The sequence below is a fragment of the Ictalurus furcatus genome, chromosome 8 (assembly GCF_023375685.1).
Source record: "Ictalurus furcatus strain D&B chromosome 8, Billie_1.0, whole genome shotgun sequence".
NCBI lineage: Eukaryota > Metazoa > Chordata > Actinopteri > Siluriformes > Ictaluridae > Ictalurus > Ictalurus furcatus.
The window spans coordinates 16605934-16633021 of record NC_071262.1 but is presented as its reverse complement, the minus strand read 5'-3'; the positions used below and the strand labels follow the sequence as shown (position 1 = coordinate 16633021).

Below are 27088 nucleotides of genomic sequence, written 5' to 3'. Positions count from 1 at the left end.
GGTAAAATGACGAGCTGCGCTTTTCGAATGTGTGAGAGAGCGCGTCCTTACGTTTCAAACGAGAAAACACTTCAAACATGAAGGAGCAAAATACAAACACGGACAAATCCTGTAAACAAACCAGCTGGATAACATCAGTTAGCTAGACAAATTTACTCCTAAATGAGAATTCTATTCCACTAGTAAATAAAATTGGTGCATTTAACTCAGTTTTTGATGGAACTGTACAATATAATAATGCAGTTAATGAAACCTTGGCAAAAGCCAACCTTTTTAAATGTAAAAGTGTAAATAAAAACATAAGTGGATGTTTAACTTGTATCTTTCTTGCAGAACAGCTTTTCTTGCTGCTCGAGTTAATCGACTAATCTCTTCTCCGTAACTCCATTTTAAAACTCCCGTCTTTCTTGGTTGGTCGAGCGATATTTTCGTGTTTATTTATTTATTTCTATGTTCAGTCGCTCTTAGCTGTGAGTTTAGGGATCGATAACGTGAGCCCTGCAGCTATTTTGAACCTCCTGCTCTAAATGAATGGCTGCTCAGCCAGTGGCTCAGTGGGGACCTCGTGCCTCTTTCACGCTGCAGTATCGACATGTTACCAGACCTCTCAACTGCGTTATGCTCCATTCTCATCTACTTTCAGTGTGTACTCCGTCCCTGTGCTTCTAAGCCAGCATGCTGGTTGGCTTGTGTGACCTTTAAAAAGGTGTCGTATTACTGACCTGTGGTTGCTCGGAGTGGTGGACATTGTGGGCTTGCATTAGAAAGGCCATAAAACAGTTATGGGCATATTTGCAGTAATTCAGCTTTCTGAAAAACTGCTGACGTGTGTTTAAAAAAAGAGATGATTTCTACTGCCCTGAAGAGTTTGGTCTGTAATATGCAGTCTGCAGTGTTTCACGCAAGTATCAGTCCTCAACATCATCCATATCACGTCACTGTTTTCTCCCCAGTTCTCCCCGATCACATGACTGCTACCAAACAGGGTAAGGGGTGGCGTGTGCTTCTTGCAAAGACGCATCAAGCCACCTTCTGCATCTTCTACTTCTACTACATCACACAGCAGTTTAACACTCTCAAAGACAAGAACAGCTGTCTACCCTCTTCCACATACATGAGCTCACAGATGCCCACCGTTGGCTAGTGTGGTTAACAGGGGAGAGAGTACACTATCCCTCCCACTCAGAGAGCATGGCCAATCTTGCTCTCTAGAATCTCATGCTTCAGTCACGTAGGCCTTTACCGCTAACTTTTGTTGGACGATATATTGTCCCCGAAATAATTGCGATAAATGATATTATTGTCATTTTAAGACCATTTTATGCCAGTGATAGAATGATAATATAATAACATAATAATGCAAGTACACCCTTTCAAAGAGCAACGAGCTTTTAATTCTTAAGAATATTCAGACGTTGGAATTGGAATGTCAAAAAAATTCAGTATACGAAATTAATGAAACATATAAATAAATAAAAACACACAAAACCAAAACAATAAATAAAATGGACTGAGTTTGCATGTTCTCCAGGGGTTTCCTCCAGGCACTCCAGTTTCCTCCCCCAGTCCAAAGACCTGCATTGTAGGCTGATTGGCATTTCCAAACGGTGTGTGTATGCGATTGTGCCCTGCGATGGGTTGGCATCCAGTCCATGGGGTCTCCCGTCTTGTGCCCGAGATATGCTCCAGGTTCCCCAAGACCCTGTGTAGGATAAGTGGTATGGATTTGATGGATGGATATATCATAATGTTGTTGACTTTTTTTTAAACCTGCATAGTGCCTGCTGGAAATTAACCACCTGCACGTCATTTTAACGATCCGTTTTCAGGATACATAGTTTGTTCATTTTTATATTTATTTAACAAAAAACCCAAATGACATGTTCCTGCATTCGTTTGTAGCATAAGTTGGTCAGGGTTGCGGTGTATCCTGAACCAGGAACACATGGAGTGGGGAGGGAATACACCCTGGATATGACTGCAGTCTGTGACAGCGCACCATGCACACACACATTCACACACAAGGGCAATGTAGAGGCTTATCCACCTACTGACATGTTTTGGGAGGTGGCAGGAAAGCAGAGAACCTGGAAGAAACCCGCGTAGATGCTGGAAAAACATTTAAATTCCACATACAGTAACCCAAGCTCAGGATTAAACCAGTAGGTTTGAGACAGCATTGCTGCCCACTGCACCAGAAATGAAGAGATTGAATTGAAGCCACTGTGTGGGAGGTGGTGGATTAGTAGTTAAGGCTTCGGGCATTGACCAGAATGCCGCGAGTTCAAATCTCTGCACCGCCAAGTGCCACAGTTGGGTTCCTGAGCATGAGTCTTAACTCCTTATCACATGCTCAATCTGTGTCCTGAGTCTTTGGACAAAACCATCAGTTAGCAAGTTTTATTCCCTACATCATATGTCAGTATTCATTTTGGCCAAAATGCATGATAGACTTATAATAGTATAAACGTAGAATCTTTAAACATGTAATGTGTATATGTTGTCTTTGAATACATATAGCCTATAATTAGTTCCAGCTTCGCTATTACACATGCTTTTCAATTCAATTCAATTTTTATTTGTATAGCGCTTTTTACAATGGACATTGTCTCAAAGCAGCTTTACAGAAACATATAAACACAGGATACAGATTTTAAGTGTGTGAATTTACCCCGGTGGCGATGGTGGTGAGGAATGGTGGTGGTGAGGAAAAACTCCCACAGATGATATGAGGAAGAAACCTTGAGAGGAACCAGACTCAGAAGGGAACCCATCCTCATCTGGGTAACAACGGATAGTGTGAAAGTAAAAGAAAGTTCATTATGGTTTTTGTAGGAAGTCTGTATGTTGAACTAGTCCACTGTTCACTAAAGGAGACCTGAGTGCAAAACTGCATGTGGTAATTGCAGTCTCAAGGCCATAGTAGCAACCGCAGTCCTAGCAACCACAGCGAGAATGTCCATGTGGAATTGAGGTCCAAAACCATTTCATGGTACTTCATACGGTACCATCCTCAGCAATCTCCAGGCTGTAGCTTCTAGTTGATGAGAGCCCCATCCAGAGGTAGGGCATCCGAACGGATCAGGCAGGTCCGGAGAGCAGAAAGGGTCAGGATCACTGGCATCTCCATAAAATCATGTGTGGCTCAAAATCATGTGCAGCATTTTACCGCGTCTGTCTCAGACACAGCTCAGGCATTAGAGAGAGTGTCCCTTCTTTAAACGTGTGAGTAATGTTTGTATGCGTGCCACGCAGGACGGGCCTCTCTACCTCCACTGGGCATCCCTCTGGACGCAGAGCCCTGTGTGCAATAGTTCTGTCTGCTAGCTGACACAAGCAATAATCCTCATATCTTCTTTCTATCCAGTTTAGCTACAGAGCTTGCCACTTCTGAGCCTGCTTCCAGAGGCATTCCCTCCAGTGACACTACTGACCGTCGCTTTCTCACTCGTCCCTGGATGCATTTTTCCTCAGTTTTTTTTTATTTTAAATAAACTGTTTTTTGGTATTTCTTTGTGCTGTTCAATGCTTCTGGTCTCTGTTTGTGTTGAGAGCCAGGTGCCTCAGTGGAAAATAACAACGTATGGTGAAAGAAGTTGATGAAAAAGAGACCGAAAAGACCCTAAGAAATCAAGGCAGTGCTTAAATGGTAGAAGTACCACCTTGTTTGTGTTTACTGGTCAGCTGTGGTGTCTGACTGTTGATAATCAGATCAGTGCGGAGCATGATGGTGGGTGGATTTGGGTGTTTTCTAAGAGCATGCGAAATGTGCGTCAGCCCTCGAGCCTTTTATCCGCGGCCGGCCTCCAGGGACGAACACGACCGTGCGTAATTGATACACGCAGAGCAGAATCCACTCGAAGACTCTCTAAGCGAGTTGAACTATTTTGATAGATGGGGAAAGTCTCCTGTGGGCCCACGTAAAGGTTTGAATGAACAGCTTCTGGATAGTGTTGCTGTTTGGTTATTGTGAATGTGAAGATTAGAATGCGTCACTTGTACTGCTCTTGGGTAGGGATTTTGGTTAAGCAGTAAACAGATGTATTATGCCCTGTTGTTTGTGGATGCTTTTATCCATATTAAAGTAAGTGGCAATGTGCAGGTGTCATGGCTAATCTGAATAAACTGTGGTATGTTTATGAAATGAACATCATTGTGCTTGTCGATCCTTTCCACTCCAGTCTCCTCCTCTATTCTTATACAGCGCATGCAAAATTATTAGGCAATCGATATTCCGGTCATTTATATATATTTTTCCAAGCACATGTTTCCAGTTCCAAACCACATCGATTTGAATAATTACTGAGTAATTTAATAATTATTGAGTACTTAATCATTTTCAGGTGATGTGTAATTGTTGATAAGGAAAGGTGTGGCTTAAGGAGGCAAACATCTTAAGAACTTGGGAGAAGAGCTTGCGTGGTGGTCAGACTGTGGGTTAAATTTTTAATTTTTTTTTTTAAAGTTTCGCCGCTGGGGTTTATTCATCAGAGTGGGGCGCTTTTAAATGAAAACCGTTTCAGAAACAAGTGACTTCAAGTGCTTTATTTATTTATTTATTTATTTATTTATTATTATTATTATTATTATTATTATTATTATTATTATTTTAAATCACCCAGCCAATCAGGGCAAATTAAAACAACCTAGATGAAGTACTGATTATCCGTTCGGCTCTTTCTAGTCTCCGCCTCAGACCCTTGGACTACAGAGCGTCTGATGTGTTTTGTGCACTTTTTTGGACACAAGATTCAGAATGTTAAAGTTTGCAATCTGTGTGTATGCTTATCTGTACAGCTGTTTCCAGTGGGAAAACACTTTTTTTAACCCTGTCACACAACAAGCCTTTCAGCTCTTTTTAAAATGTATTTTCTTATTTATTTATTTATTTATTTATTTATTTATTTTAAAAAATATAGCCACTGATTGTAAAAGCACCCAGTTTGAAAAATAGTTTAAAGTAGTTCTGTGTCGGTAAATGGGGTGTTGTTTATTGGCAGGCTAGGAGAGTAGGTCTGAATTCGCCATGTCGGTTAAATTATCTCATCCTCAGCTTCCTGGCTAGGCTTTAATTACTGAAGTTCTGCTCCCTAATGTAGAAGTTTAGATAGCAAAGCCAGAGACATTTATATAAATCACTTTATCACTTATCTCATGAGAACTGGTCATAATTACAACAGATACGATCTGGTAACAGTAGTTCACAGACTTGCTATGTCCTGAAAGCTTGCTGTGTGAATAGTACTAATGTTTTATGTAGCACTGGTGCTTTATTAGAATACATAAAATATATCACCCTACCCTAAACTATCCTTTGTTAAAAATGAATTTCTTACGTTTTTTTTTTTATTTGTTTGTTTAAGGCGACTACACTGTTAAATACATTTCATAAGCCATTTTTGTTCTGCACATATGTCAACATTGCTTTAAAGTTTAATGACAGAAAAGCTTTAACGACAGCGATTGTCATCACTTTTGTCCTTATCAAATTGCCCTTTTATGACTTCCAGGTTGTTTCATATGGCTGTGCAGGCCAGCTACTCACGTACCCAGATCTCCTCGTACCGCCCTACAGTAAAGCTGCATTCGATTACAGGTCGACAGAAAAGAAACTCTGAATTCCTGCTCAGGAAATCAGGATGGTCTCCTTAACCCCGAGTTCAGCAAGTGACATCAAATCGACATGGCTGCACACAGCAGGAAACAAAACCGCACTTCTTACCTTTAAATGAGTTATGCTGTACATACTAGTATCTGCTTTATAAACATATTAAATCATTAACTCTATAACATCAACTACAGAGTTTGTCGTTCTGAGCAGGTAAATACACAAAGTTCGCTGCCTAGACTGTTAAGAACAAACCCCCCCCCCCCCCCCCCCTAAAAAAACAACTTTGTAGCGTGAGGGCGAATGTGATGTAATTCCAAGCTCTGACTACCCACTTCCAAGTCATCTACAGCATCACGTCCAGCCTGGTGACCAGAAAGCCAAAGTGTTGTGTGTGGTGTTTTTTAAAAACTTATCAGACCCAAGTCCTTTGCTTATTTGACCTAATTTACACTCCTGCGTTACACTGCATTCTTATGCTGCGTTCGTGGTATCTTGTAAAAAGTGAAAGCTGTAATAACGTCGTTTCCCAGCTCGGCACATGCGACGTGTGAAGTGGAAAAAAAAAAACCATGGATGCCTCCACAAAACTGTGCCTTTTTGTTTGCGCTGTCAGAGCCCGTAAAGCTTATAAAAACCTCCTTTAACTGCACGTTTATAGTTACAGGCCTGATTGGCTATTGGTCCTGTTATATTATAGTGAACTTCAAACATTCCTGCGACAATTTAGACTGAAACTGCAGCACCACAACAACAGCAGACAATCGCGAGTTGCTTAGCAACAAGCTAGCCAACTAAGGTTGATGATTACCTCCTCAAAACAACGATTAATATTGTCAAGATTGTAGATTTTTAAACATGTACTATGTCTGTATATTAAATGATATAAAGACAGTACCGCTAGAAACTAATTTAAAAGTATACAAGGGGCACTTTACACTGTTCAGTGTTCACGGCAATATTGATTTGACGTCCCTCTGTAAACGGGGAAGGCACCGGTAGTTGAGAAGACTACCCCATGTTGTGTGGGGGTGTTTTTGGTGGCTTTTATTGGTTGTAGACGGGGAACAAGTTGCAGCTTCGCCTCGGCTGCAGAATTATTTACAGCCTCCTGACTCTAAAGCTCCTGACCTGGAGGCTCAGCTGCAGTAGTGCAGTCAGTCATCGTACTGGAATCCAGTTGAACAAGATTTAAAGATAATGTTTAGAAGAATGGGCCAAAATCACACCTGAATAATGCGGCTGATTAATTTCTTCATACAGGAAGTGTCGTGAAGCTGTCATTACAAACAAAGGCTTCTTTGTTTAAGTATTTAAGTATTAAATAAATTTCAGTTAGCGTGTTTTTTTCCCCCCGTGTCATTTCACTTTATTACACATAACTTTATTTATGGACTTTAATGTTTGGATTTCTTTATATGTGTGGATTTATTGAGTTAATACTGATGTCTGGTGAATAACCTCATTGGAAATATATTTACTGAAAACAATGGTGACGTGTTCAGTGCTTATTTCCTCCACTGTATATAGTTTGTAGTCGTATTTCTAGTCAATACTCCTGTCATTGTTTATAGAGTGCTGCCGATAGAGGCAGTTTTTTTTTATTCTGCCTTATCATCTGTTTTCATCGTTAGCCAGAGATGGATGACAAATGAAAGGTTAAATCAGTGGCTCAGTTTTGTTGTAGGGGGTATTTATTTTATTTTGCTCATAAGCTTTGGGTCTACTTAGACAGAACAGTCACTGTAAAGCAGTACAAAGTACTTCTGACTGATTGCCAGTCCATACAGGATTTCATGGAGTTTTTATTTGGGATTGTTGCGGCCAAAAATACTTGATTTGTCTGCGCCTTTTTTAAAAAAAAAAAATTTTTATGCAGACTTTTTTCATGCTTGTATGCAGAAAACTACTGTGCGGAATTGTTTTGCACGGTCTTTTGCAGTGATGTTTCTTGGTAAATGAGACCTTTTTAGCTGAACTCGTGTTCAACGCATGGAAAGCGAAGAAGGCTTTGGATGAATGCGCATTGTGTTGTCACATGACTCGTCTTGGCCCAAGTCTGTGTATAATCTGCGTTAATTTGGATAAATTGCAAGCTCCTGTGAATATTGTGGAGTTTCCTTGATTTTGCATTAACTTCTGCGATCGCAAAATCACACAATCCTGGAGGGACTGGATTACCTTTATCTTATTCAGAAAGATGTCCGTCTTGATGGGAGAGGTCTCTTCTAGGTTGACTCCGCCCCCATCCACAGGGAACGAGGGTTTACTGAATGTTTGCTGAGGATGAGAATGATGTAAATCATATGCTGTGACTTGTGGGGTACAGTACAGTTCCAGAGACGTGTAGAATCGTGCCAAGACTCATCGAAGCTGTTCTGGAGATTACTGAGACGCTATGTTGTTGTTGTTGTTGTTGTTTTGCCCTTTAATATGTCACCCGTCTGTACAATCCTGGGTGCTTAAGGCTGTGAGAACGATTAACCTAAGTGTCACAGCAGATGTCGTTTGTGCGAGAGTGCGCCAGGCTCTGACTGGGATGACCCGATAAGCTTCCGGATGTTGGAATTTTCCCTTGAGACTTGGGGAATCCTGTAATCCTCTCATCCTGACGCGTCATCTGGCTGGACAGTTGCGTAAGTGGGGCAAGATGGCCTGTGCCTGAAGCACAGAGGGGACTGCTACAGGATGATGATCATGGCACTGCTGTTGGGTCGGGGGTTGGGGATGGGGGAGGGGGTATAGCTATATTTAGCACTGAGCGCATGTGAAGTAGGGGGGAGAGTGTCACAGAAAGAAAGAAAGAAAATGAGTGTGAAAATAGAGAGAGAGATAAAAAAAAAACAAGGATTTGAGGAGACGGGTTTTGATTCGTTCTCTGCAGCGACTGTACAAACAGTTCACCAGCTGTCTAACACTTCACACTCGGTGACAATTATATCCGAGGTATCTGTGGGTTGAGCGTGACTGGAGTCTGAAGCGGCGAGGCAGTGAGCTGGGGGAGGGGGTGCTGTTTAAGTATGCAAGCTTGTCCTCGGGCCTGATGCATCCGTGTCAAGCCTCCGGTCCATTGCCCCTGCTGCCAAGACGGGAATGAAGTGTGTGTGTGTGTGTGTGTGTGTGTGTGTGTGTGTGTGTGTGTGTGTGTGTGTGTGTGTGTGTGTGTGTGTGTGTGTGTGTGTGTGCGCCCTGCCTTTGCTGCCGTTTATGACGCTGAATTTTGTTGTTGACTCTTCTTTTTCTTTTTTTCCTTCCCCCCCAGACATGCCTTCCTGTTTTAGAAAGGTGCTTCCTCAGTACCACAGACACTGCCCACTCTCACCCTGCTCTCTCAACACACAAGGAAATCCCTTCTGTTTCTGTGAAGCCTTTATAGCACAGAGCTTTTTTTTTTTTTTTGTACTTCTGATGATAATCTCTTCAGTATAATTAAATGACGGCTCTCAGCCCTGATGGCTGCCACTCCACTGTTCACGTTCTGAGTCATAGCTTTTAGATGAATGAATCATTCGCTTTCTCTGCTCATTTCTTTCTCTGCTCTCGTATTCCAGTTATAGAACAGTCTGATGGATGACCGAGCCGGTCCAGGCTGGAGTGGCGTGTAAATGTGAATTTTGAGTCATACAGTAGTATTTTCATCCACTAAATGGAACGAACGCATTGGTAGATGTTTAAGTAAGGATGCTTCAATACCGTTGGTTTTTTTTTTCGCTTTCCATGCTGAGTACATTTACATTTATTCATTTAGCAGACGCTTTTATCCAAAGCGACTTACAAATGAGGAAATACAAGCAAAGTGATATATCAAGCGGAGAACAATACAAGTAGTGCTACCATACAAGATTTATAATTGAGTTCTAGAAAAGCAAAGTGCGCAGAGTAGAGGTGTAGGTTAGAGTAGAGTTTTTATTATTATTATTATTATTATTATTATTTTTAAAGGATAATATGGGGTCGGCATTTTAGGAGTTGGTTAGGTGTTCATGGTAGAGGTGGGTCTTTAGCTGTTTTTTGAAGATTGTGACAGATTCTGCTTGTCTGGTTTTTATGAGTAGGTTTTTTTCGGTCAATATTGTCAGTGCTGATACTGAAATGATTAACCTTCTTAGTATTAATCAATCAGGGATGTCACAGAACATTTTGTTTACGTTTTCCTGGTTTACACACAGCCGCTCGGGCTATTCGGCTCATTGCTCATTTTCTTTATAGCTAGTTGGTAATAAACGAAGTGCGTTAGCTAGCTAGTGGATTGAGTAGGGTTGCATTAGTGTTATTCCAGTTCACAAAAGTGCTTCTGTACCACTGTAAATAAAGTATGTTTTTGTCTTAGTGTCAAAATCCCTTGTTATAAATGATCGAAAGTGAGCAATTGTCAACTGGGGAAAAAGCTTTTTTTTTGTTTGTTTTTGTTTTCCCAGCCAGTTTATTGCCGTGTTAGTTGCTGTAGTGTCTCATTAGAAATGATGTCCTTGCATTCAGTTTTATGTTTATAATGTTTTATCAGGTTACTTGTATTGTTTATGTTTATAGAGCACAGTTTTGCGATCTGGTTCTGCTTTGATTGTCATCATTTAATCGTGAAATACACCGATCAGCCATAACATTAAAAGCACTGACGAGTGAAGTGAATAACGTTGATTATCTCCTTACAGTGCCACCTGTCATGGGGTGGGATATATTAGGCAGTAAGTGAACAGACAGTCAGTTCCCATAGTTTGTGTTCGAAGCAGGAAAAATGGGCAAGTGTAAGGATCCGGGCAATTTTGACAAGGGGTAAAAACAGCAGTCTTGGGGGTGTTCGCGGTATGCAGTGGTTAGTACCTACACACCCGCTTACCTGGGGAAGAGATGCACTATGGGATGAAAACAAATGGTAAATGGTCTGCACTTACATAGCGCTTTTTTAAGCTTAGCGGTTCCAAAGCTCATTCACCCTTATACACTCGCACGAGCGGGAATCGAACCGCCAACCCTACGATTAATGGACAACCCGCTCTACCACCTGAGCCACAGCCGCCCTCAGTGGACGCAGTGTGATGCTCTGGGTGATGCTCTGCTGGGAAACCTTGGGTCCTGGCGTTCATGTAGATGTTACTTTGAGACGTACCATCTACCTATACATTGAAAAAATTGTTCACGAATGGTTTGAGGAACACGACCAAGAGTTCAAGGTGTTGACTCGGCCTCGGAATTCCCCAGATCTCGTTCTGATCAAGCATCTGTGGGACGTACTGGACAAACAAGTCTGATCCATGGAGGCACCACCTCACAACTTACAGCAATTAAAGGATCTGCTGCTAACGTGCTTGGTGACAAATACCACAGCACACCTTCAGAGGAGGGATGTGACGGTGAGGAATTTTTTTCCAGCAGTTAATCGACATTACCGGTATCACCTGTATTACCACCCGTATTACCCTCGTTTTTAAATCGCTTATGAACGCTTGTACGGCTGTGCACATTATTCTTAACGAAACACACAACAAGACAACAGTACAATGACAAACACGCTTATATTAAACGCTTATATTAAAATCTTCCACCATCGTCTTGTCAGTCAGCTCACCTCACTCCTTTTTACGTGATTAGTTAAATCTGTGCTGCGACTCTGACTCGTTCGATGCATGCTGAATCGAGCAGAAGGTTAAGTTTTTAATTGTAGCATCCGTTCTCTAACTGAAATAAATGATTTTTATTACTATAAAAAAGCAAAACGACAGTGGGGGGCGGAGCCGCGGCGGCAAGTGATGTGATGTAATCAGTGTGCAGCCGAACACCGTGTAACACCGGGAACACTGACTATCGCAGAAAGCCTAGAAGCTAGATAAGATATTTACATGTTTCTCAGAAGTCAAAATAACAATTTACACAGATCATCCTGTAAAAAAGTTTACCAGCCAACGACCCCCCCGGGTCTTAATGTATCGTGTTCCCTTCTTGAGCATCAGTGAATGTTTGCACCTTTTGTAATAGTCGTGTACGAGTCCCTCAGTTGTCCTCACAGTGAAAAGATGGATCTCAACATTATAGTCACTGTTGGAAAGGGGTGAAATATGCAGAACATGCTGGAAAAGGAAAGAATGTGCAGGACCTGGAGGATTTTTCTGAAGAACAGTGGGCAGTTTAACTGCTCAGGACAAACAAGGGACTCATGAACAACTTTCACAAAACATAAACACAGACGCTGATCATCCAGGTAACACACAGTATTAATAATCAAGGGTACAGGATGTAAACTTTTGAAGTGGTTCATTTGTGTAAATTCAGCTATTATTGGGTCTAAACATCAGTTACATAAACTAGCTTATTTAGGACAGTGTTAAAATAAAAATAAAAAATAAAAAAGCCATTTTTTACGATACCTCTTTTTACATTTAACATTTTTTTTTCAATTATTAACATTTTGCAGATTCTGCAATGTGAATGTAAACTTATGACCTCAACTTTAATTTGCAGGAATATACATTTAATTCACCCTTCACAGTTGGTCTTATTCCAGTCAGTCCTGCTGCATAACGTAATACTGTATGTCGTAGATTATAACTTGTTTAATCTAGAAGATTAGGCTTTATGTTCGGTAATATAACCATTTCGAACGTTTGAAATCCATAGAGAGGGCCATGCTGCTCCCGTTACTCATCTTTGGAGCTGCTGATGTGGAGCCGCGCACAAACGCTGGCGCAGTCGATCAGCACGGTTTTAGGTTTGGCGTCTGGCCGAGGTGGCCGAGGCTTTGAGATCGAATGCGAATGATTCGTTACATCCCACTTTAGAACACCATTTAAAAACAAAACAACTTTCTGAGACCGAGACTTTGAAGATTGCACTGTCAGGAGAAAGGATATTAGATCTTTCTTGTGACTGAAGCGAGCTCTGGGCTGTGTAGCGTCTCTGAAAACCTCTGCGTTTATTTCTGTGAGGCCGTGGTGGGAAAGCGGTTAACACGCTGAGTTAGTCACTAGTACTGGACTCTTGAACCAATTTTTTCACCCTTGAAGCGTGTATGCTGTTTCGCTTTCAATCGTACGTTGATTCAGGCGTTGAATGAGTAAGTGTGACTGTCTTCAAGCTGTGGTAAACAGAATAGTTAAACTTGATCAGAAAGGTGGTGGTTTTTTTTTTTTTGTTGTTGTTTTTTTTTTTTCTTTCCCAAAAGCCCTCAAGTCCCCCCCCTTCCTTTGCACAACGATCAACAACAGTCACACCTTTGCAGAGTTTGTGCATGTGTATGTGTGTATACACTGACTTAACGCATTGCCAGAACCACTCGCACCAAGTATTATCTGTTCTTTGTGACCGAATACGTTCAGTCAGATTTCTCGTCATGTTTTGCCGATGCAGCTACTGGCTCAGATACTATTCCTATATTCCAGGTTGATGTATTACTGCATTAAAGTGTATTACGCTTTTGGCTGTGTGTTCATTTTGTGCATCAGGGGAGAGACTGGAAGATGGAAGTGTGTAAAACGACTGATTTCAGACTGCAGTGAGTCACGCTGTTTGTGTCGAAACAAACTGCTTACTGACTCATATTCTGTTCTCTATTCAGGTGTTCTTGTCATAATGGCTAAACATTATGTGCCGTGTGTGTGTGTGTGTGTGGGGTGAGCTGTTGAGTTCTGAGGAAGTGGTATAATGTAGGAATTTGTGTGCAGTGTAATTTGGATTAAGAGAGTTCAAATCCAAACGCAGCACTGTAGTAAGTGTGTTCTGCTTTATTCTATTGGCTTGACCCGTCTTTTGTTAATTATTCAGTTCTCTGCATTATTTATCAGCACTCTGATCAGATCCTCACTGATATTTGCTTTTTAGTGAGTTTTTAGCTTTTTTTTTTTTCCTGTTTTAAAATTAGTGATTGCACTGATTCGACACCCAGGATACCTGGTACCGGGCTGATAGCAGCAAAACAATATGGTGGACTGGATATCGGAGGTTTGGGGGTTCGATTCCCGCCACTGCTCTGTGCGTGCGGAGTTGGCATGTTCTCGCTGTGCTTTAGGGGTTTCCTCCGGGTACACCAGTTTCCTCCTCCAGTCCGAAGACATGCGTTTGTAGACTGTTTGGCATTTTTAGATTGTCTGTAGTGTGTGATTGTGCCCTGTGATGGGTTGGCACCCTGTCCTGGGTGTCCTCTGTCTTGTGCCCCGAGATAGGCTCCAGGCTCCTTGTGTCCCTGTGTACGATAAGCGGTACAGAAAATGGATGGATGGATGGATGGATGGATTTTCTTCTGTGACGAATGGAAGAGACTAGAATAGTGTTTATGAAAGATTTCTTTTGTTTAACTGTAAATGTTTACATAGAAGTAGAAAAGCACCAAGCAGTATAGGGTGGTGCAATCAGCTGAGCGTCCCACCCACACTGCCGCTGCGTTCACGCCATGTCGGAGTTACCGTAATTACTAGATGACAACCCGGGCGTTCCGCTCGGAGCTGTTCACGTCCTCGAAATCGGAGTTATACGTTTCTCTACGCCAAAAAGAAACCGTGTGAAACCGTTGTACGGCTTATGCTGCCAGCATTTTGAGTGTTTCCACATGATGTTGCAGCAGTCAGGTAGTACAAGAAGTTCTAGTTGTAATTATAAGTTTTACGAGGACGTGAACGTGTTTTACAAGTCGGAATGTCGTCATTACGATAATAAGGACATGGCGTGAACGCAGCTTGAGCTCCCTGATCTGCAGTCTATCTACAGCAAGCCGTGCTGGACCAAGACCAGGAAGATCGTGAAGGACCTTAGTCATCCGGAACAATAGACTCTTCTCTCTGGTGAGGTCAGGGAAGCACTTCCTCTCCCTGAAGGCCAACATAGAGAGCACGAAGTGGAGCTTCTTCCACAGGCCATTCGGGCCCTGAACCAGGAAAACACACAGGACTAGCCCTTAGACCTGGATTTGTTTGAACAACACCCACACCCCCCACATTCCTATTAATATACACTTATTACCTTATGTTTATAAATATTTAGTATACATGTTAGTGATTTTCACTGCAACTACCTCAGCCTGATGTTGCACAGCATTGCATCACACATAAAACTGCATATACTGTATCTGCACTTTATTCCAAATATACTCCATACTGTGCTATCTATCTTTTTTACACAGTGGCACAAGGCACAGTGGGTAGCGTTGATTCCTGACACCTACAGGGTCCCGGGTTCAATCTGGAGCTTGGGTTCGAGTCCGTGTGTATATGTTCTTCTCCTGTCCATGTGGGTTTCCTCCAGAAACCTGACCGTAGGTGGACTGGCTGCTCTACATTGTCCCTGTGTGTGAGCACTCCGTGTGAGTGTGTTCCTGGGATATCCACTGTGACCCTGACCAGGATAAAGCACCTACTGGAGATGAATGAACAGATTAAAACTTGGTAATGAAAGCAATGTGGATAATTCCAGCTAAGCATGGGGGAGGGTGTTGGTTCGGTGCGTTGCAGCTGTTGGGTGTACAGGAGGTTTGAAGTGCGTGTTGTAACCGCGTTGTCATGCAGGCTCACTTTTCACAGTGCAGAACTGCTGATCTGCTTCCTGCCTTTCGTATCAAAACACAGGTGATTTGGCAGAAGAGGATGTCCGTTCCCACAGGAAGTGTGAAACTCGCACGAGACGCTCGCCGCATAATCAGCGTGTGTTCACACCAGCCACACAGCGCTTCAGCAGCAGTCTCTCGCATGTCCAACATTCGGTCACAAACTCTGAGGTTTTTATTTATTAAGAGGCTTATTGTGTTCCTGGATAAAAGCTGATGCTCTTCCACTTTACAACACGGCTCGTTTCTTTGAACGTTCACGGGAATGAATTTCACGTACAAATACAAATGACATCAGTTTCCTTATTCATCAGTGATCCGTAGCACAAACATCTGGTTGGAGTGTGTGGGTAAAGTTCAGCGGAATATTTGAATAACCAATCACATCGATATCAATTTTCCACTAAAATGAGAAATTCCACTGATTTCAAAATACAAATTCAGGCGAGTCAGGTTAATCACATGCTGAAAAGGGGTGGGGAGCAAGGAAGTGTTCTTCATGACGTGTGTGAAAACGTTTCCCATTACATTTCCTGTGTGTTACAAATGTGTGCCATGAGGATGTTGTTCCGATTATGAATTAGTCCGACATCAGTAATGTAACGTGCGTTTCTGGCTGTTGTTTCAGGATATGAAAAGACGGAGGACGCATCAGAGAAGACATCTCTAGCTGACCAGGAGGACGCCCGGCTGATCTTCATTAACCAGCCTCAGTTTACAAAGTTCTGCTGTAACCGTGTCAGGTAAGACGGAGCCAAGAGATTTCCTTCCCCTGGTTCACGGTAACGAATGTTCCCCACTTCATCATGTCAGGCTTTGCGTCTTCTCTAATACCGAATTCAGCAAAAAAAGTAGCCATTTAGAACAATACTACATCTTCCCGAGAGGAAGAGCACAGGATGTGTACGGATTGTAATTATCATCATTTAGGATTGACCTGAGGCTGTAGTTTTCTGTCTCACTGCCCCAAACACTCGGCTTGTTTAGTTCAGTAAAGGGTTAAATACGGTCTGTTTTTGTCCACACTAACACACTGCACTGCAGTAGAGGGAGAGAGAGGGGGGTGGGGGGCATTTATAGAGATACAGGCAGAGAAAAACAAAGTGACAGAGAGACAGTAAGATACAGAGAGATGCACAGAGTCGGACAGAGAGGGAGTCACACCGACTCCGATGGAGAGACATGCGGACACACAGCGACAGCGAGACTCAAATAGAGAGACACGCACAGAGAGAGACACAGACTCTGATAGAGAGACACTGACACAGAGAGACACAGACTCTGATGGAGAGACATGCGGACACAGACAGCAAGACTTGGAGAGAGACACAGACTCTGATAGAGAGACACTGACACAGAGAGACACAGACTCTGATGGAGAGACATGCGGACACACAGAGACAGCGAGACTTAGAGAGACACGGACAGAGAGAGACACAGACTCTGATAGAGAGACACTGACACAGAGAGACACTGACACAGAGAGACACGGAGTCGGATTAAGACAGACACAGAGAAACACACCGAGCGACACTCGGACAGAGAGACGCACACACTCGGACAGAGAGACGCACACACTCGGACAGAGACACTCGGACAGACACTCAGACAGACGGAGAGAGACAGTAAGTCGGTGAGATATAAGCATAGTGTTGTTGACACAAATGACTTTTACCCTGGCAGCAGAGAAGGACAACATGTATTAAAAGCACACACACACAGTGAGAAAAGTATAATTTTAGCAAAGTGTGTGACGGTGTGCGTTGGCCTGAGAACGTCGGGTGAGTGTGCGACTTGGAACAGAATTAGAAAGTGAGAAATATTTGTTAGTTTATTTCATTTTCACCCTCACATCTCCTCTTTTAAACACTGAACTACTTAAGTGGGAATGAGGTCATAATTTGTGTCTGACAAGGAAAGTTATAAAACATGCTAGTGTACGCGCGCGCGCACACACACACACACACACACACACACACACACACACACACACACACACGGTGCTGTGTAGGTGAGTTTTTATTTTCACTTCCTGTTTTTGCTTCCCTGAGGCATCATCCTCATGAACGCTACCGCCCTGTGTGCTGATTACAGCTTCACATGCAGAGAATGTCAGAGTTTTAAAACACTTCATTTAGTATTTTCTCTGATAGACTTTTACCCATCACACACCCAGTCCGTCATGTGTAGGGGTTTGAAATGTTCACGTTATGATCGTGAACATTTTCTAAGGTATTTCTAAAAATATCATGGATTTACAGTATCACAGGGGTAATTTAAAGTAAAAATTTATTACGGAAAGTTTTTATAAAACGTGTGTGTGTGTGTGTGTGTGTGTGTGTGTGTGTGTGTGTGTGTGTGTAACAAAAACCAGAAGGAAATGAAAAGATTAAATCCCCTAATTGTTCATTCTGCAGGATCAGATTTCCAGGCATACGCCTGTAAATCAGAAAAGGGAGTGTCTGTAAAAATTCCATGTATGTTTAATTCCACTAAAGTGCTTAACTTTTATTATACAACCCCAATTCCGAAAAAGCTGGGACAGTATGGAAAATGCTAATAAAAACAAAGAAGAGTGATTTGTAAATGTACTTTGACTTGTATATAAACAAAAAACATATAAAGACAGGGTATTTGATGCTATACCTAATCAACTGCATAGTTTTTTGAAGATAAACCTTTATTTTGAAATTGATGCGTGCAACAGGTTCCAAAAAATTTGGACAGGGGCAATTTAGGACTAATAGCGATGTGAAATAAGAAGGTGATGTGAAACAGGTGGGACAATCGTCTAATCATAGTCAAAAAGTAGCTTTGGTCATAACCCAGATTCTCCCATGTGTGTTCAGTAAGTCAAGCTTGAGTCAAGCTGCACATTCAGGAAAGCCGTGCAACTAGTGAACAAATCATTTAACTGAACAGACTCAAATGATTCAAGTCAATGACTCCAAACATTCCACTCTTTATTTAGCACATTTCTCCAGGTTCGTTTCACTTGGTATACTAGCGTACTAAATAGTATGAGAAAGTAGTGCATCACCTGCTGTTACCTCATACAGTAGAGTTATTTTCTCTTATGATCAATGTGCACTGCATGATTTTAGCCCCAGTCACGACATTTGGATCAACAGCTCCCTGAACTGTAAGTAGAGACTTTGGGGTATAAATTTTGGAGTACTTTGTAGTGGAAATTACTCACTTCCTCGGTCAGTATATCAGTTCATAATTTAATATTTGTGGTTTGGTTAGTCTCGTACGACCTGGAGCATCGCTGTCGTCATCATCATCCTCATCCTCATCATCCTCATCATCATCATCCTCCTCCTCAGCTGGATACTCGAGCTGTCGATCCAAATCTCACTAGCCAGTGAGAGTGTATTGCTGTTAAGCCCACCCACACCAAAGATTTGTGCCAGAGTGGTGAACGTAAACTTTTGAAGACCATTATTTGAAGACCATGTTAAATTTTTGCCACCGAGTTCACTGTTTTCAGGTTCAGAGTGGTTTTTATTTTCTTCTTCTTTCTCGCTGTATATTTTTGTTAGTTTCTTGAAAAGTTACGTTCAATACTTCTGGCACAAATTTCCTTCCATTAAAATCGAGCTGTAGTATCTGTGCACCTCCAAGGAAGATTAACAAGTTCGATACGTGTACTAAAGTGGCCAGTAGATACAGCACATACAGTACAGTGTTTAAAAACCACAGCAGCACTGCCGTGCCCGATGCACTCCGTACCTGTACTGCAGTGTCTAATACACTGCCAACTCCGTGTGCACTTAACACTTTAAAAGGGGATTAGATGCAGATGCACTGTTGTTTTGGGGTTTTTTCCCCTCTCCCTCCTTTCTTTCTCTCCTCTTTACTGTAAATAACGTCTGGACGGGCATCTTCTATCAGGCCAAGTTAGCGTTTGCATTCCTGCTGCGTGAGTCGCCTGGAAGCTCCGTTTTCTTTCGTATCAATTATTCATCTGTTTGTTTGTTTATTTATTTTACACCACACACACATACACACATGGGTTTGCGTCTGAATTGCCCTCTGTCCTGTTTATGCTGCAAGTTAAAAGTTCGTTAACAATGATCTCTAGCTTACCTCATGCCTTAAATTTTTTATTTAATTTAATTTTTTTATTTGTATTTTTTTTCCTTTTTGCTGTATTCATTTTGCAGATGCAGGATACACAGCATCACTTCTCAGAGATCAGTTTTCTACATTTGAAATCGTAGTAATGAAAGCATTGAATTGAGTGTGTGAAGCTAAACACAAAGCAGTTGTAGGTTTATACAGACACAGTAAGTTTACACTGCGTGTTTACAGTGTTATTAGCTCAGTAAATAAGTGTGTGTGTGTGTTTAAGAGCTGCTGCAATAACATTATGATTTTCATAATCTTTGCATAGTGGTTAGCACTTTTGACTCTGGGGCTAGGGGTTCAATTCCCACCTCTGCCCGGTAGGCACGGAGTTTGCATGTTCTCCCAGTGCTTTGTGGGTTTCCTCCATGTACTCTGGTTTCCTCCCCCAGTCCCTGTGATATGACCTGCAATGGGTTTTTCACCCTGTCCAGGGTGTCCCTCGCCTTGTGCCCCGAATCCCCTGGGTTAGGCTCCAGGCTCCCTGCGATCCTGTGACATGTAATACTAGCCATTACAAGAAGACATAACAAATGGTTGCATGTTGCTCTGTACAAGGAGGAAGAGTTTCAGTGGCTCAACTGCAAGCAGAAGGCGCTCTGTCACTGTTTTAATCATTTTCAGCTCTGTGAGCGTTGGAGTTTTGTGGACATCGCTCAGTGTGGAATTTTTTTAGAAGCCTTTATTTGTACATTACAGCACAGTGAAATTCTTTTTGCAGCGTATCCCATTGTTAGGAAGCTGGGGTCAGCCATACTCAAGGGCCCAACAGTGGCAGCTTGGCTGTGCTGGGGCTTCAACCCCCAACCTTCTGATCAGTAACCCAGCGCCTTAACCATTAAGCCACCACTGCCCCATGTAGATCGCACGTACAAAAAAACCCCAATGTGTTACAGAAACTTTAGTAAATCATGGTTGGATCTTCCAGCAGGACAATGATCCAAAACATACATCAAAATCAACACAAAAATGGTTTACTGACCACAAAATCAAGGCACTGCCATGGCTATCCCAGTCCCCTGACTTCAAACCCATAGAAAACCTGTGTGGTGAACTGAAGAGGAGAGTCCACCAACGTGGACCTCGAAATGTGAAGGATCTGGAGAGATTCTGCATGGAGGAATGGTCTCAGATCCCTGGCCATGTATTCTCCAACCTCATCAGGCATTATAGGAGCTGTTATGGGAAATGTAGTTAGTTTTGGCCTTATTGAAAAAAATTAAGCCTTTATACTTTTATTGAAAGGTTGATAAACCTTTTTAACCATGGAGGTGCGAGGCAAACATGCTAACTACTAAACCATTTCATATTCTGTCTGATTGTATTTATACATTTATACTTCTGGGGGGAGATTGGAAACGATGCCCAGGTTCTATATGGATCACAGTTTGCCTGAGACTGCACCAAGGTTTATGCACGAGTGTGTGTGCGCGCGCATGTGCGAGAAGGAGTGTGAAAGTGTGTGTGTGTGTAGTGTTCAGATGGCAGCTTGTCAGGCTGGATCTTGTTGGAATGTTAATGCATGCTGGAGGGGCACTCGGGGTCCTAAGCGAATTGACCAGGCCAAATGCTGCCTTCAGCGTCAGAGTGCTGAGCATAGCACTTCACACTACCAAGGACGTGTGTGGAGTAACATTACGATCATCACACACATGAAACACACACTCACAAAACACCCGACTGTGCACTTGCATAATATGTGGTATCTAAAGAAACTTGCAAACACTGTAAAACAAAACTTACACACGCCATGAAGGTTACTCCTCGACCTTTTTCCTACGTGCACCTGAGAAGCGAATGTGTGTAAGCACCAACAGGCCACAGCTTTCTCTCCATTAAATAATGCAGCACTTGTAACCAATCCCCCCCGTGGCCGAAAACTTACCAGCAGTTAAGCTAGTTAAGTCATACCACTCTGTGACAACACTCGCGCTCTGTACGAGTCCTCTCATGTTTTACATGCAAGTGTGAAAACACACTAAAACTGCTGACACTACAGACACTGAACCAGCAGTTTTACTGAACGATATAAAAAGCTGCAGTTCTAGCAGTGATGGAAATCCCAGAATAAATCATCATGGGTTAAAAATGGGGGGGAAAAAACAATAATTGTTGCACACCTATATTTAACAAAGATTTTTTTTTTTTTTTAAGAAACCTGTGTTTTATTTGCAATTGTTTGATATCCATGAGAGCAGTTTGTTTGTTTGTTTATTTATTTATTTATTTATTTTTAATGAAAAGGTTAAACAATAGACAAATTTTCACAGCCTTCTTTGCTCATATTTACCAAGGGTGCCAATATTAGTGGAGGGAACTGTATAGTGTTAAAAAGATTTAACACTAAAAAATAAAAATAATAAAAATTTTAAAAGACTATATATTTTTTAAGATTAAGTAAAAACATATTAACATCATATCAGCTGCTTCCCATCATTTTATAATGATTAGAAATAGATATCATGTTCTATCAGAAAAGCATATAATGACATAATTTATATTCCATGTGGAATTTTGTAGGTGTCTAGAGACTCGTTTCAAGCAAAGGAAAAAGGATTTGTTGTACACGAGAGACAGAACGACGGATGAAAACGCAGAGAGCGAGTGCACGGAGGAACGCAGCATCTCGGCACTAGCTCTGAGAGCTGGATGTGGCTCCGTGTTCACGGTAGTTCAGGGCCGTGCCTGTTCTAGTAAATGCTGGGGAACAGCCAGAAAAAGGAGAAAGATCAGAGTAAGCCGAGCTCTTGCCAAAACTTTCCATCTCACATCATGTTGCTAATTGGCTACCGCTCGCTATTGTCTGATAGTGATCTCTGAAAGCCGAATCCATGAAGCACAGACAATAAGAGGGGTGCTATCGCTTTTCACTCACTCCCGGATATCTCTCTAGTGTGGTGTGTGTGAGTGTGAGAGGCACGAAAATATGTCTGTTGCATTACATCATGCTGCTTTGGCCTTTTTTTTATATATATATATATAATTAAAGCCTTCATAATGCATGAAATCATGAAGTTGAGTTCATGTTCACGTCAAACATCAAAATGGGGTGACTGTGACTGAAGCGGGACAGTTAAAGATTGGAAATATATAAGCTATAGCCTCAGATGCTTGTTCTTGGCTGACGGAAGTGAACCCCAGTATGGTCTTCTTGTGGCGTGACGCCTCAAGGTTTGATGTGTTGTGCATTCTGAGATGCTTTTCTGCTCACCACGGTTGTAAAGAGTGGTTATTTGGTGGGCGGTTAAGGCTCTGGGTTACTGATCGGAAGGTTGGGGGTTCAAGCCCCAGCACTGCCAGGCTGCCATTGTTGGGACCTTGAGCAAGGCCCTTAACCCTCTCTTCTCCAGGGGCGCTGTATCATGGCTGACCCTGCGCTCTGACCCCAGTTTCCTGACAGGCTGGGGTATGCGAAGAAAACAATTTCACTGTGCTCTACTGTATATGTGACCAATAAAAACTCATTATCATTATAATTTTCATCGAGGGCAAGACTCATAATCACAGCCTTGAGTTTATATAGAAGAATTGGTTCTAACCGTGGCTCGATCGCACGATTCCATACTTCACTTTTGTGCGCTCTGGTTTTACAAAATGGTGCACGCTAGTTTCATCCATTTGCTGTTCAAAAGCTGCTGCGAGCCTGCTGGTTCTTTCAATCAGATCTGCTGTAATGTTTCACACAGCCTGTACTTGATCACTCTGTGGGTATTCATGATCGCAACATTTGCACATCCTCCTTAGCTAAATTTCCGCCGAGTCAGTATTAAAGGGATAGTTCACCCTAAAATGAGAATTCTGTCATCAGTTACTCACCCTCATGTCATTCCAAATCCGGAGACTTTTGTTCATCGTCAGAATACGCATGAAGACATTTTTAACGAAACCTGGGAGATTTGCCACTCTGCTTACAGTCCAGTAACCAAAACTTTCAAGCATCAAAAAGTTTATAAAGGCATCGTAAATGTAATGCATGTGACTCCAGTGGTTTAAGCGGAATTTTATGAAGCGATACGAACACTTTGTGTGTGTGTGTGTGTGTGTGTGTGTGTGTGTGTGTGTGTGTGTATGTGTGCAAAAAACCCTAAAATTATTCACAAAATATCTTCACTTCCGCATCGATCTCTGACGCGCGTTCACGGGAGAACCACGACGCACACGTGTTGTGTTGATGTGAGCGCGGACAAAACAATGCAAGTCCTCCTCTATGTCGAAATCTGCACACGTCTTTGTTAGAAAGATCGTTCTATGTGACTCAGTTTGTGTACAGCGTCCCTCTACCTCCGCTGTAAACAGTGCAGCGCTTCCGGGTCCCGTCGTATCACGAGAGCAGACGTAGAATATTGAGTTAAATAAACCTTCTAACTGCTGTAGTGTATCTAGGCTAAAAACTGCAAACCATTTAAAGCTGCTTAAGCTTATGTCATACTTATGTAAAGTCTGATACTCAAAGTTTTCATACCTTACATCCTACACTTTGGGGGGGGGGAGTAGTACTAAACTATTCCATTCCTTGGAATCTTTTTCATGTAGTTTAGCCTACTATGCATCTTTTGCTTTTAATGTGAATATACACCCACCAGCTACAGTATTAGGAACACTTGTCCTCCTTCATGTAGTTCTGCAGTAATGTGGCAGCAGAGCAGTGCATTAAATTTTGCAAATACAGGTCAGAAGTTCAGTTCATGTACACATCAAACATCAGAATGGGTCAAATGTGAACGTGACCGAACCTTCAGTGTTACCGGTGTTGTACCTTTTTAATTAGTTTTTGAAGGCTTTGAAGGGACACTACATGCACCTTCTCAGGTAACAGATGCACACTAAAGGTACAAAAGATGTTCCCATGACGCCATGAGGAAAGTGACGAGGACTGGTACAGTGTGAGTTCTGCAGGCTCCACCCCTATACTGCTGAAAAGCTTGGAGTTGGCACTAAGGACAGAATTAGGAGGGCACGGGAACCAAAACTAGGTTATTTAATAGAAACTGATCAGGTGTCTGGAAAAGGTTGACTTATTTATTCCTTACTTGAACAAATAACCTGGAAGATATGTAGAACATGACTGGAAAACAAAAACAACAAAAGATTAAGCTATGGCCTTAGAAAAAGTTTATAAAGATGCTGAGAAAACCCGTTTAGAAAACTGACTCCTGGTGTGGAGGTTTGGATCTGCCTTCTGTCAGTCATTTTATAGACACAGTGTGATTCCCCTAACATCCTGGATGCTGAACTTCATGAACAAGGGTGGGAATGGGGGAGTGAACTCAAGGTGTAAAAGACAATCTTTCAGATGTTGAAACCAGCTAACCATCTTGGGGGGGGTTAGGAGGAGAGTAATTTTACCCTTAATGCACCTTTAATGTGGAGGACCCATGTTAAGTGATAAATCCACAACACCTAAAATTCACCTTTTGAGTATAATTGATTAAAAAAAAAATCACTTATAGTCAGTATCGATGGCAACACATAAGAGCACCAATGGGGCTGATGATGGTGAATATATAAGATAATAAAGATGGGTGGGTGGCAGTGAGCTGTTGTGTAAACAGGCTTGTGAGGGGGTACAGGGTTTATATATATCACCCCACAATGCACTGCCTGCTGCCCACTCCCTAATGTGGGCATAATTCACACAAGAGCCTGATGGAGTCTTTGCCAAGCTCCTACAACCATAACTCACTCTGTTCCCTGTTCTCTCTCTCTCTCTCTCTCTCTCTCTCTCTCTCTCTCTCTCTCTCTCTCTCTCTCGCTTCTCCCTTATTTGGTGCGGGTCCAAACGTGATCAGGCACTGAGTTATTTACTCCACATGCCCAGTTTGTGTTTCCTTTCCTCTCGGTTGATTCTGCGTATATTTCCAGCACAAGCAGAGTTGGTGGTTGTTGTTGTTGTTGCTCAGATTGGGTATGATTATTAGCGGGGATTGGATGAGTTTTTCTATATGACAATATACTATTAATATCATAATAAATTTCATTAACAACTCTTTTCTGAGAGCATCATGGGTATTGTCAGGGTATTTGACACTGACTCCGCTAATGCAGCTAACAGTGACCAAATGTGAATGGTCATTAATGAACACTGTGCACATCGAGTGGTGATAATTGGTGGCTACCAGCTTCTATTTATTGTTAGTTGTGTTATGTGTAAGTGGGACTTTCCTTTAAGTAACAATATTTTGTTTTACCCAGTTCCCACACACTAGCTAACTCAGCCACGTCCCTCTTCGAGACACATGAAGCCAATCTCTGCATCTTTTAGAACTGCTGCTCATGCTGTGTCAGAGGGCAACACAACACTGTCTGCTCTCTTCCACATACATGAGCTCACAGATGCCCATGATTGGCTAGTGTCACTCAGATTGACAGGAGAGAGAATAACAACATCCCTCCCACCTCCCACAGAGAGTATTTTGCAATTTTGCGTCTCTCCTGGATGTGGTGTTGTCAGTATTCAAACTCACGATTTTCCCACTATAGGGTGAAATTATATATTAGAGTGCATCCAGGAGGCCAACGATATTATAATTTTGCAAACCTAAACATGTTGGCACATATATTGGGTATCGTAAAAATGTTTTTATTGTAAATATTATACATGGTATAATATTTTGGTCATTTAGTCTACCACTGTGTTAGGGTTCAGTAGAGAAGCAGGATTTTGCTATTGCTAATTTTGATTATAGTGTCTACTGCTGTAATCTGACTCACCGGTTACTCTGTTTCCTTCTCCAGCACGGCGAAGTACAACGTGCTCACTTTCCTCCCACGGTTCCTCTACTCACAATTCAGAAGAGCAGCCAACTCCTTCTTCCTGTTCATCGCCCTGCTGCAGGTAAAACACCAGACCCGAGTGCCACTGATAAACATCTATCTTAGGCTCAACTTGCTCTGGAAAGAGGCCTCAGATCCACTCTATAATTCTAGCTGAACTTTGGAGGAACCCAGCAGACTTCCCGTTGGTCATTTTTTCCACCGATTAAATTAGACACATTTGACAAAAGAAAAAAAAAAACAAACCTAACATTAAGTGGTGTTGAGCTACCATGAGCTGTCAGAACAGCTTCAGTGCTCCTTGGAATCGATTCTGTAAGTCTGTGAAACTGTACTGTATGGATGATCACTGTTCTACCCAGAGATATTCCTTCAGCAGGGGTGGTGGTGGTGATGATGGTGGATAGCACTAACACTTCGTTCCAAAATCTCCCATAAGTGTTCAGTTGGGTTGAGATTTGGTGAGATCTGAAGGCCATAGAATATGCTTTAAAATATGACGACCTCATTTTCATTCTCATTAAAGCCATCACGTGAGCCCTGAGACAGACCACTCCTATCAGGATAGAACTGTTTCCTCATAAAATAAAGGTGATCAGTCAGAACAATGTTGTATTGCTTTGCAGAGATTCGTTCCTGTAAGTGGACAAGTTAACCCAAGCTATACCAACAAAATAAATAAATGCCCCCTACAGCATAACTGCCACCAGTTTTCCTTTAATTTGTCACTTATCTTTATGCACTCACCATCCACTTTAATAGGAACACATATACACCTGCTCATTTATGCAGTTAGTCAATTGTTTAATCATGTGGCAGCAGCACAATGCATAAAATGATGCAGATATGGGTCAAGAGCTTCAGTTAATGTTCACATCAAACATCAGAATGATGGGGAAAAATGTGATCACAAGTGGTAGGTGTCTGTGTTCTCCAGCTGTCAATGCAGCGACGCTGAGCTGTTGACGAGAGAAAGAGCACGATGAGCACATGGACAGTGTTATTGTAGGGCAGCTAAACCCAGTTACCTGAAATTTCAGATGAAGGCG

The 27088-nt window shown here is 42.1% G+C and overlaps 1 protein-coding gene across 5 annotated transcripts in view; it reads left to right on the top strand.

Moving 5' to 3' along the window:
• Window positions 1-27088, top strand: part of atp8a1 (ATPase phospholipid transporting 8A1) — a 157916-nt gene that overhangs the window by 6802 nt on the left and 124026 nt on the right. For all 5 annotated transcript variants that reach the window (XM_053631096.1, XM_053631097.1, XM_053631094.1 and 2 more), the window contains exons 2-3: window positions 15763-15877; window positions 26001-26100. In XM_053631096.1, the coding sequence (XP_053487071.1) occupies window positions 15763-15877; window positions 26001-26100 (215 nt within the window). The remainder of the gene's footprint in view (window positions 1-15762; window positions 15878-26000; window positions 26101-27088) is intronic.